This window comes from Ptychodera flava, chromosome 5, assembly GCF_041260155.1.
Source record: "Ptychodera flava strain L36383 chromosome 5, AS_Pfla_20210202, whole genome shotgun sequence".
NCBI lineage: Eukaryota > Metazoa > Hemichordata > Enteropneusta > Ptychoderidae > Ptychodera > Ptychodera flava.
Window position 1 is genome coordinate 25,529,540 of NC_091932.1, and position 12,684 is coordinate 25,542,223.

Genomic DNA, 12,684 nt, shown 5'->3' on the forward strand with positions numbered 1-12,684 from the left:
GGCAATTTTTCCATTTTTGGTCAAAAAATGCGTTTCTCAAAAAGTACTGGTCTGATAGCTTTGAAATTCTACATGCAGGTTCCTACGGATAAACTATATGTGACATTTTGAAATTATGATGAAATCTGCAATTTTGTATTTTTGGTTCAATTTTTGCCATGTTTGGTCAAAAAATTTGTTTCTCAAAAACTGCAAGTCGATAGCTTTGATATTTGGTATACAGGTTCCAAGGGATTATTGTAATATATGATATATATTGAAATTATGGTGAAATCTGCAATTTTCATTTTGGGGGCGCAATTTTTGCCATTTGTGGTCAGAAAATTTTATTCTCAAAAAACTACTCTTCTGATAGCTTTTGGGGACTTGTTCTTAGGGATGATCCAATGTGATATATTCAAATTATGATGAAATCTTCAATTGTGTATTTTTGCAGCTATCTTAGCCATTTATCTGGCCACTGAAATAAGCTATCAAAGATTTCCACCTTCTTCTTCAACATGTGTCAAAAATAGGTATTCTCTACATAAACACAGTGGAGCTATATCGGCCGTTAGGTCGCTTGTTTCCTTCAAGCCGTGCTTTGCTTTGGCGTTTGACACTAGCATATGTTCATTATTAAGAATGTTATGTTTGAACATGTTTTTTAACTTGGTGAATTAAACTTCATTCGTGTTATCTATGCAAAAGGTAAAATAATATTTTTATTTACTGTATCCTCTTTTCTTCATTCAACCTGTGTTTCAACTCAAACGTCGCTTCTCTCCTGCCTCGACATAAACTACGCTCGCCAAATTTATCCCGCTATCACTGAATCGAGAGAGAGGAAGCTGTACGGGTAAACACATGTTTTATTCGCTCTCGCAGTTCTTGCTGCAGCAAAACTCAGAACAGCCGCAGATGTAAGGGCCAGGGTCAAATTTTACGCCGGGCATCTATTGCTAAGTTGACGTCACAACATTGACCTGTTAGAAAGACGAAATCACTTTCTATGAAATTGAACTTCTATCTGTCAATGACATAAGTAACTGTTAAAGGAGTGAGCACTATAAATTAAAATTACTTTTCCATTTATATTTTGCTGGTAAGAGACTACGTTCATGACGCCTCTCATGTAGAACTGAAAATATATGTACAACATTGTGATCAAAAAGTGTGTCTCATATATTTGAGTGGAGATTGAAGAAAACCTCATAAGCACGACCAATCACCATGACTCACAGAGCAAAAAAGAAAGAAGAACATTTAGTGTCAAATTTTAAAGCAGCAATCAGTGTACTTCTGCCGTGTCATTTATGATATCCTGTTGGTTATTGATTATTAACTGAAGCTGTTTCCTTATCATGTGATGGTTACGAGTGTTTGTCGACAGTGGTGGCGCTGTATCAGTTTGATAGAGGACAAAGTATTCAACAGTTATAAAACTTCACATAACAGTTGGACTCTGAGGCCAGTTCTGAACGTTCATTTAACAATGGCGCTATTAAATTGGGTATCTGATTCTGTTTTGCTTAACTTTCAAACTCTCTCTCTCTCTCTCTCTCTCTCTCTCTCTCTCTCTCTCTCTCTCTCTCTCTGAGATATGGCAATGAGACACTAGAAGGCTATGGGGACAGATAAATAGATAAAGCGAAACATAATCAGATACCTATTTAGAGAGAGGGGAGGGAGGGAGGGAGAGATAGCAGCTTTTTTCATCACTATAATGTATGCTCTGAGATAATTATAGAAATTCTAAAACTTAATCGTAGACTCATTGCTTTGTATCATTCAGTTTGAATGGTCCTGACGTCGTATTTCTATCTTCCTTTGAAAACTCACATTGTCCATTTCAATGTTCTTCACACTGAGTTAAAAAAGGAAATGTACCAATTTCTAACCTAACATAATTGAAACATCACAGGTAACAGCTTTAAGTTCTATTTCCTTGGCACATAAAAACCTACCGGTGTCTCACATTTCATTACGACTTCACATGCAGTGAATGGCGTTGGATGGATATTGAACCGTGCTTTATGGCAATGTAATTCACTGTAAAATTTTAACCCGGAACGTTTGAACACATTTACGCAAGCTTGAACTCCAGTGTACCAAAATAATCTTCATTCCTATACGCAAACCCTGTCTACACACTGAAACTAATGCACTGACCGGAATAGTTTCTATGGCGATGTTATCATGCGTTGGGTCGTGACAGACCGTAGAGATAACGGTATGGACTCTGCGTTGACAAAATAACGCTTCGCTGGCGAATTAAAGCGGCGCCGTCCAATTTGAATGCGTTGTAATCGATGGTTCAAACGCGAGGTTTCTGCTACCTTTACACCTCTTAAGAAGAATTAGCAGCAGACGTCGGAAGTGAAGTACAATATCAAGGATGACTGGTATGTGATGTATAATTTTCTTTGAGTACATGTGTAAATATAGACGTGATATTGCTCACAGTTCCACCAGCCAGTGGAGGCGAAACGATCTTTGATCATTTCCTATTTAGCACCTGGTCAACAGCACGGGACCAGAAACATCATCAAGCTTTCATTGCAATCACAGAATTTACATTATAAAACACAATTAATAAGATTTGATCTCATTAAATAAAGATCCGCGTGGAAATGTCTGATATACGAAGGACAGACAGCTAGCTGTTTGTAAATGAAACTATGGCAACGAAAACAGATAACGGAGATCAGAGACATGACTGGCAGCGAGCTGTCCGCCGTGAATAGATCACTCCATACAACCAGAGTCTCGCTTCTTCTGTGTATGATACAAAGTAAACTTGACAGATTTACAGCCATACTGAAACCCCATGTTCGACTGTTATTCACATACTTTCTAGTGCACTTAAAATTTACCTTAACAACACTCACCAGAGATGGCCCGCGTACCTACTGTTTGTCTTGTCCGCGCGCTTTACTTGTATGTGCATGTTTGTTTGTGTTTGGGGGGAGGGGAGGTGCGTGCATGCCTGCATGTACATGTGTAAACAATCTAAGAAAATAGCGGATAAATTTGCTGTTTGTTTACAATAAAGTAAATCTTAGCAAATATCGGGAGTGCAGTAAAAATCTTTTGACCTACTTCCGGAATATTTGAGAGACGTTGTAAGACGTTGTAAGACATTATTAGTGATTAACGGTATATGGTACCTCTACAAGGCTAAATAAACTTACGTGCAGTATTTGTATTTACAAGTTATGTAATTCTAGTCGGTTTTGATCAGATGTAACCAGTCGGATATACACAAAACAGTAACGATAAGTAAAAAATGGACTTTAGACAAGAGATCAAGTGGCCCGTTCGGTCATTTCGAATTCGGGTCGTGTAGAGGACAACTCAATGAACGGGTACCACGGGTCTACTTGTACTCAATGTTTATGTGAATAAAGCCCTTAGCAAATAGTGGCTTAATTACTGTAGTAGCGACTACACTGTAAAAATAGCGGATGCTAGACGCGTCTTTACGCGTTCAAAATGTACATGTCGGTGGTCAAATTTGAACGGCTAGTGTTCATATTGTTAACAACAGTGTTCATAATATTAACAATGATGTTCTAAACCTGAACACTATGTGTTAACAACAATCTCCTTCAAGTGTTCAAAAACTGAGAATCACAGAAATTTTACAAAACTGTGAAACAATTAACAATCTTTTGTGTTTTTTACTTTACAATGGCTATATTAAATTTACTATTGCTTCACTGTCCGGTAAACGTACACGGATTTTGGTGTAACGAATTTCACACTAAGTGAAAAATATTTCCGGCCTACAATAGCTGAAAGCATATTTTTTCTAAAAAAGGAAGTATACAAAATAATTTTACACGTTTATTACGGGTTGAAAGTTCAAAAATTAGAAAAGAAAATCTGAAAACCACCATGAATGTTTTAATTTTAACATCGGCGTGCAAGAGGCGTTCTACTTCTAAACACTTGGTGTTCAAGTTTGGTGCCTTTTCCTATCCCATGATGCATCAAAACGGAAGTTGCGACATTTTTCTTGTAAGCGCACCCTGAAGTCGTGATCGTGCGGAAGCAAGATCAGAAAGGGTAAGTTTCCTCTCCAAAATAGTAAAAGGTATTAGATTTTTGAAGCATCTATATTATCGTCCTTTGAAATTAATTGTATTGTACCTTGAAATAGCTTAACTGCGTGAGGAAACCTTGTTTTTCTTTCATGGCTGCTATACCAACAATTAGCTGTGACTACGCATTTGTACTTTGGCCATAGCCTATCGATCGATCTCACTCGGGTCAAGGGTCAACTCAACACTGATGTAGCGATAACCCTTGACCTCAGCGCGATCGATACGCCTTGCGTAGTACTGCTGCGTAATCACAGCTAATACATGTCTTTTAGCAAACACAATCGCATGTAAAACATCAGTTAAACATCGTAGAGTATACAATGTATTGTTTCAGCATATGAGAGTTTGGCTTTTTTATTTTAATCAGTTGATGACAAGAAGCAGCAAATATTTTGTAACAGTATTGAAGAGAGGCACTGTATATGAAAGTCTCCCCTTTTCCTTTACCTAATCAGCTCCTTGTCTTTCATTTAAAGTTTCATCTCGCCATATTACCTATTGTTGCATTTTTTCAGGATGTAAAAAGTTGGATTTAACTGAAAATCGAAGAGTTGTTATAGAAGCTGGTGGTACAGATAACGAAGAAGATGAGTGTACAGGTAGCTGCCTGGAAACAAGCTTGAAGAACCTCAGTTCATCTCTAATGTAGATTTAAACTTCCAAGGGTCAGTAACTGAATTTTGATAAATTTCTGTATTTTTGTTCTGAATTAATCAAAGCTTTGGTAGCATGCTATGATCAACTAAATATTGTCGGAGGATAAGCTTTCACAGACGTGTAGTCTCCCTTATTTAAATTAAAGCTGAAAGCGACAGACCATTCAGAGTAAAAATGTCCGCTCTGAATTACTGATTTTTCTGAAATTTTCACTCTGAATTTTCTGTCACTTTCTGCTTCAATTTTTCATCCCCCCTTGCATCTGATGAAGGAGACTTCACGTCTTTGAAAGCTTATGCCCTTGTAACATTTAGTTGATCATAGCGTGCTACCAAACCGTAGATTATTTTGTATTGTAGCTCAACACGTCTCTTGTACTTAGCAACTGGTTTTTAGCTTTGCTGTCAGCTAAATAGGTGGATGTGTAGCATTGTCCTCAAATTTGTACATCCAAAGGTTTTTCTTCAAAACAGCCTGTACGAATCCTTAAATATTTGGATTACAGGTCCTAAGGGATTACCCTAATCAGATATGTTCAAATTATGATGAAATATGCAAATTTACATTTTTGAGGCTAATTTTGCTGTTCTTTGGCAAAAATCTTCTTCTATTTTTCTGCCGTCTTCAATATTTGGTAAACATGTCCCTAAAAATGACCTTAGTCAAATTTGTGCTAGTTGTGATGAAATATTCAAATTTTTGTATTTCATGGCAATTTTTGTCATTTTTGGTCAAAAAATCTTTACAAAATCTCTTTCAACACTGCTAATCGAACAGTTTTGATATTTAGGACATAGATCTCTACTGATAGTCGTTTTCAGATTGTTCAAATTATGCAGAAATTTGCAACTTTGTAATTTTAGGACATTAAAGATATTTCAGACATTTTTAAGACATAAAGGGATTACCAGAATGTGATATATTCAAGTTATGATGAAATGTACATTTTTTCATTGTAAGGGTGATTTTTACCATTTTTGGTAAAAAAAATTGTACAAAAATTAATAGCAGGAGACACCAGAATTTGAAAGGTCTTTATGAATATGTTTTAAATTTCTGAGAAGTATATTTTTTAAATGTCACCCATTTATTTCAGGGTTTATTTAAAGATATTACAAACAAACAATCTTTGTTTATGAAGGACTTTGTTGGACTAGGAAATAGGTTTTACCCTGCCAAGGACCCACTTTCCCCACTTTCTGCATGTTGTGCCTTACTGTGACACTTTGACAACTTGACATGTTGTGTTTACTTTAGTGTGGACAACTATATACCATGTGCACCAGAGAAGCCTTGACTAACTTCTTATTTCTTCAAAATTTACAATTGTCTATACAAGAGGAAATGTCTGTAAATAACCTTCTTACAAAAATGGAGTATGCACTTCATACATATACTTTTCAACACAATAAGTATGCCAAATTTTGAGCTTTTTCAGATTATTTTTGTACATTTTAAACAAGTATGAACATAAAACGTCATCCACAATATGGTGATTTTTATTGCTTATGTTTTTGATAGGAAGGTGTTAACACTGTTGGTTTTTTCCTCTGACAAACTTTACATACAAAGTTGCAATGTTTATTTGCCCATTTTACAGTAAACTATTGTATTTTACTCTAGAAATGTTTCGTGTATTTTTAGAATAAAATAATTTTACTGGATATCAATGGTCTGTAATGTTATTTCCAGGCATGAACACCCCGTGAACGCCCAAAATTAAAGGTGTTCAACAAGCGCGCATCATGTGTTCTAGCCTTTAACACACTTATCGTTGAACGGCGTCCATGCGTTCAAAAAGTGTTACAGCCCTTTGAACGCGTAAAAGCGTTCAATTTTTTGAACACATTTCCCGTGCAACGTGTGTTCAGATATGGAACACCATGGTGTTCAATATAATGTCTGATGAACACGTAGCGTTCAAAATCTGCACACGTATGTTCAAAAATTGAACGTTGGTTGAACACGTAGTGTTAGATTTCTGAACGTCTAGAGGCGTTCAAAAAGTGTTACAAAAAGGCGTTTAATTGGTGTTCCATCCTTTAACACTTAACTTTACAGTGACTAGTACTAGTGCACCGCTGGTAGCATAAACATCAACTCCAGGTTGACCTAACAAAGTATCACTTCGTTACAGAACATGTTCCGTAAAAATGGTTTCAAACACTAAATTTCCAGGAATATTTTAAAGATACACGGACTTTTTATAAATAAATATTTTGGCTGGAGATTGATGCTTCAGTAAAAGTAAGCGTTCCACAAGCATGCAAAAAGTTGACTCAATCTAACGGAACAGTTATATAATCATGAATATTGATGAGTCAATCACCACTTTTTGGAACCACGGATAACCTTGCTACTTCAGATTCTTGATTGACATATAAAGTATGTATACTACCGTGACTTCAAAACATCTAGTTACAGTCTCCCTGTTCTCTCTATATCGGTGTGCCATTAATTGACCTCAACCACTACCGATGTTTTCTTGGGGAAGCCGCTACACTATGTTCTTCAGTGATGGGAACGCTAAGAACACATGGATGAAGTAGACCATAGAGTTTGAGTTCCTCAAGCTCCTTTGAAATTTTATAGCAATAAAATAACGTTTGTCTGACGGTTTGTCATTCATTCTGTCTCTGTTTCTGTCCCTGTCTATGTCTGTCTGCCTAATATTTTTGCTCCTGATACTGCAACCGTGGAACTACTACATCTCTCTCTCTCTCTCTCTCTCTCTCTCTCTCTCTCTCTCTCTCTCTCTCTCTCTCTCTCTCTCTCTCTCTCTCTCTCTCTCTCTCCAGACAAAACGTCTCCCGCGTACATCCGTTCCATTTTCGACCGGTATGACCTCGACGGTAATGGCAGCATAACGATATCAGAACTCAAGCAGGGTCTACGCAGAGGCGGGATCGACTACACAGACGATGAGATTTACCAATTTATGCGACAGGTCGACCTGGACGGAAACGGTGAAATCGACTTCAACGAGTTTTCGATATTCTGGATCGGCAAACATGGCGAAGAGCAGGAACGGCAGCAGCAGCAGCAACAGGCAAAGCAAAAGAAAGACACGTGTAAGGGAGGAATATCTAACACATTTTATCATTACAAAGCTTGAAACTATGATATTGCAGTATTTTGAGATTTTGTCTGTAGTTAGGGCCAGGTTATCAAGTCCCCTAGCTTTTGATTGACTTCGCTGTGTATGAATAACCACAATAGATTGGAAAGTGTGAGCTTTATTGAAGTGTACACAGGTCATGCCATTGGAAGCAATTTTGATGCACAATGCGGACCTATATCTGTCATGGAGATGCCAGCTCTGACGAAACTCATAAGAATGCAATTATTTTGCCTCGTTATGAGTTTTAAAATCACATTTTTGGCTTAACTTTTCTCTTCTTTTCTAGTTCCAACTGTGAACGAATTGAGGGAGAGATTTTCTGAATTGGACGCCGACGGCAACGGTTACATCACAATTGATGAGGTGAAAATGGGGCTACTCAAGAAGAAAGGTCATTACACGGACGAGGAGGTGTACAAAATCATGAGACTCGCGGACGAGGACGGTGATGGCAGAATTTCTTTCTCGGAGTACGTGATAGCGATGACGAAGCATCATTATGAAAACATGTAATTTACAGGGAAATAGATTCAGAGCTTCATGAAATCAGGATAAATGGTGATTGTATGAATCACTTTTGAACAATTTTGGAAAATAGTTTCCAAAATTTACTGAGCAAGACACATTGGTGGTGAATCTCATAGTTAACTTCGGAGCATTGGGCGAACGTTTATATTAGGTGTTTTTGCAGTCGTTTGTTTGTTTGTTTGTTGGTTGATTGGTTCTATTTGTCTCATTGTCTTTGAGAAGGACAGCACTGACGATTTTGGTATTTGAATTTTGAGTCGGAAAACCTCGACTTTGTTTGAAAAAAACCCCTAAAATATCAAACTTTGAAAGGTGATACTAAACCGTTAAAAGCTGTATCTTTTGGCTATTTTTTCAGAACTTTTGTTTTTGTGGTTTCCTACACTCTCTGCATTGAATCCCTCAACTGTAATTAATTTAAAGCCAACCAACCTATATGAGTATAATCTACATTGTTATTGTTGAAAATTGTATTCAAGTCCGGACTAGAATTCATTTGTAAACAATAAACAATGATCACTACACACATACAAGCTGTGTTGACAAAAAGAATACTCGAAATTTCAGCATAACAAACGGATTAGGGTCAGACACGGTAGTTGATATACAGAAGCAGAATACTGAAAAACTTGCCACAAGTTACAGCTTATGTCCCTTTAAGCATATATGTTGTAAAGCAACTAATTAAAATTATACTACAAACAAGTCCCTCTAGACATTTTCACGTGTTCAACAAATATGTGAACGTATATTTGAGACAACCTACTTCAAAATGTCACCGGGTAATCTTTGTTTTGTAACATTGACAGACATGGAACATACTGAAGATAGCTAAGCGATCATTTCAAACGAGGAAAGGGTAATTTTCTGAAAGTAGACGCTCAGGAAGACAAGGCGTTGCCCTCAAAATTGTAAGACACTTGCTGTTTCGGGTATTTATTGACTGACAAATATGAAATATAACGTTAGCGTATTCAGGTTTTGTGTATTACTTCATTGTTATCGTGAACAATTTTAGTTTTTTTCAGCTCGAAGTAATGCTCTGAATGTCATTTTGAACATTTTTCAGTCAAAAAAATGGGTGAAACTATTCTAATAAAATCTACCTCAACTGGAATAAAATAGTATGTGATCCCGATCCAGTACTGAAAATGAACTTTAAATACGAAATAATGCTGAAATAATAACATTAATGTCAAGGTACAATTACAGAATAGGCGACAAGGGGGCACTACATGCCCTAGCAAAGTTAATGCACCACCAGCACATTCCTATGCTATATCTCAGACCATGCGCCCATATAGTAAATATTTGCCTACACTGTGTACCTCTCATGTCAATATCGAACGGTGTCATCGCACTGTAACGCCTCGTTGGACGCCGTTGATGTTTCCATAGTAACAAGGCCCTTATCAGTATAGCAATGAGCTCAAAAGAGAGTGGACTGTTTCAAAGTTCACGATTCCATCGACTAAAATAGCTGAAGACGTATTGTTCACTACGCCATGTCAGAAATTCAATACAATACAATAGTATAAAAAAGTTTTGTATTCGATCGGCCATTAATGCCGATGGTAGTATAGTATAGTACAATAATTAGTTATCTGATCACGTGACATTATACATAAAGTCCATGCGAGAGTTTCTAAATCAGAATTTAGACAAGAACGTTTCTCGTGCTTACGAAATAAATATTTGCATATGCCTTATAACATGCCCTTCTCTGGCTTTCATACTGACTGCCTTTCATACTGAACAACAGCAGTGATATACTGTGACCTACAATATTGTCAGTGTCTTTGCCGAAATCGCAGCGCTGTTGCAAGGCTGTAAAAAGCGCCATCTATGGTCAGTTATTAAAGAATGTTGTTCTTTACTTTGTTGATCGACGTGAACTACAGAACAATGAAGGCACCTAGATTTTATCATTTGTTTGAAGTCGACCTGCCAAAGTACAGGTTTTTCAAACGGGCAGGAAGGTGAAAGGTGACCGCCATGCCTATCGCTCTTTCCTGTATCGCTGCAGAGTATGCACTTATAGGACCTATATAATTTGGAAGGCAGGGTTAATGACGGAGACAGACTCAAAGCCACAGAGCAATAGGCGCACGAGTTTCCTGATATCCTTGCTAATTTGTGTCTGGATAGTGTACGAAAGACACATTCTTGCTACTCTGTGACATACCTACTCCTTTCTCCGGAGTGCCTTTTGCTGTACTTAAAATTTCCTTCCTTCACATTATGGTTGTAGGTAAACAATTTCGGTTTTATTCAGTCTAAAATTCAATCGTTTCAGAGAGGTATAAGGGAATTAATAATTTACGTACCTCAATGCCTTGGTTACGCGACAACGGGGGTGAATTTCCCGCCTTTATAATTTGCCTTTCAGAGCGGTTTTGCTATTAGACAATCTCTTTTAAATGTGGTTTTCTTGTCTTTATGTTGTGATTTTATTGAAGTTTTTGTTGTATTTTCTGTATTTTTATGTTCTTTATTTGTTCAAGTCGCTCTCATCAAGTGTCTGTACTCATCATCTATAAGTGACTTTCCGAATGAGGTAGTAGCAAGAACGAAATGCAAAAAGAATAACACTAGTATTAGGATTCTAAATATTGAGCAACAGCAGACACATCCTCGGCGACCGAGAAAAGAAGAAACGAGTCAGAAACCCTATGTTTTATCAGTTTTTCTTCCATCACTGCCTTCGTATGGAATGACTGTTTACCCTGAAACTTTCGGCGAGATCCTCTAATGGTGGGGCTTTAGCCGAGTGGCTATTACTGTGATGTCTTCGCTAGGTGACTCAGTGCCCTACGAGGTGAGCTCCAATTCGAACGAGAATTTGTCGGAATCACAATATCTTTGGCATATTGGATCATTATTATTGATAATGATTATCAATGGTTTAGAATGTATGACTCATGAAGAATAACTTCGATTTGATCAAAAGTTTTAATCAGTTGTTCAATTTTATCTTTTACATTTTGTATTTGACAGGAAAACTACCCGCCACCTTTTTAAGTTCCTTATTAAACTATGTGACGTTTAATTACCATAAAATTCCGAAATGGAATGTTTAAGTTTACGAGACAGATCCTGTCATTTACCCATCACAGCAGGCATCCGACTCGTGTGACGTTGAGCGATGTCACAATAAATAAAATGAGTTTAGTTGATGTTAGCTTCTGGAAAACACTGTAGCTGAAGGTCATGATCAATCATACGTTATACGTATACTGATATTGAACACACTGTTACTCCTGATGTAGTGACTTGATAATGCACTTTGAAGAAGGGAGGGGGGCTATCGATTATTAGAAAACAGCACCCTGCTCCTTGAGGCGGTGTGTTTCATTATAACCTAGCCTGCTATTTTAACCAACCTTTAAGATAGTACGCTCCTCGAAAGTGAAAGACTTGAATTTTTTGTTCAAACTATCCTCGGTGAAACTTTCAACCATTCTCTTACCAAATCGGGAATAAAAATGACACAATGCAACGTGTGTTACTAGAGAAACAAAATCACCAGACATTAACCAATATTTGAAATTCAAAATGGCCGCCATCCCTGTGTTAGCTCTGTGGGGGAAAATACAATTATTTCGATTTTCGAAAAACTAAGACTGTGATTCTCTTTTCTTACTCCAAGAGCTAAATGAGACTCCCCAAATGGTAGAATAGCAAAGAATTGTAAAAAATTGAGAGTCCAAATATCTGTCCCCGAGGCGCATTGTACCTTAAGCTGCATATAACTTCACACTGAGGTTCGCTTGAAGTACCGCTTGTAAATGTAACAGCGACATCTTATGATTCTTTGCCAAGTTAAAATATACCAGCAATCTTGCCTTTCTTTGTTTTGTTTTCAGGCAAAATTTACAAACCCTCTTCAACTCAGTGTTACTGCTTAGATATATTACAAATACTGTACCATTATTTTGGAGACGATCATTGTTAGCAAGGAAAAATATTTTTCACCAAAATGGATATTAGGGTTTTGAAATCCTGCCACCTGTTTGCATTCAATGTATAATCAAAGCGGGGTTGTACAATGTTCGGGAGGATTTAATTAAAGGTTAGAAGATATCAACCAATATTCTTCAACGACTCAACTACACTACGCTCATATAGGATGTGGCAGGTGTTTTGACATGTGTGCATGTTTGTAATAGAAACTGACAACCGACGTTTAAAATCATGAGGAACGCAGTGTACTTAAACTTGACCTCACGTCTTCGAAATCCCCAGCAGGGTTCCCCGTCTTAAAATATTAATGAACGGGGCTGATATCAG

At 37.2% G+C, this 12,684-nt stretch overlaps 1 protein-coding gene and 1 long non-coding RNA gene across 2 annotated transcripts; both read left to right on the forward strand.

Annotated features, from left to right (window-relative positions):
- Nucleotides 1-2,209: 2,209 nt before the first annotated feature.
- LOC139133369 (calmodulin-like) lies at nt 2,210-11,450 on the forward strand. Its single transcript, XM_070699927.1, has 3 exons — nt 2,210-2,384; nt 7,544-7,816; nt 8,153-11,450. Exons 1-3 carry the CDS (start codon nt 2,378-2,380, stop codon nt 8,377-8,379), a joined length of 507 nt encoding a protein of 168 aa, XP_070556028.1. The 5' UTR covers nt 2,210-2,377; the 3' UTR covers nt 8,380-11,450.
- Nucleotides 3,872-5,207, forward strand: LOC139133370 (uncharacterized). The gene is made up of 2 exons (XR_011552578.1): nt 3,872-4,050; nt 4,604-5,207. It is a non-coding gene; the product is annotated as an uncharacterized lncRNA (long non-coding RNA).
- Nucleotides 11,451-12,684: the final 1,234 nt, after the last annotated feature.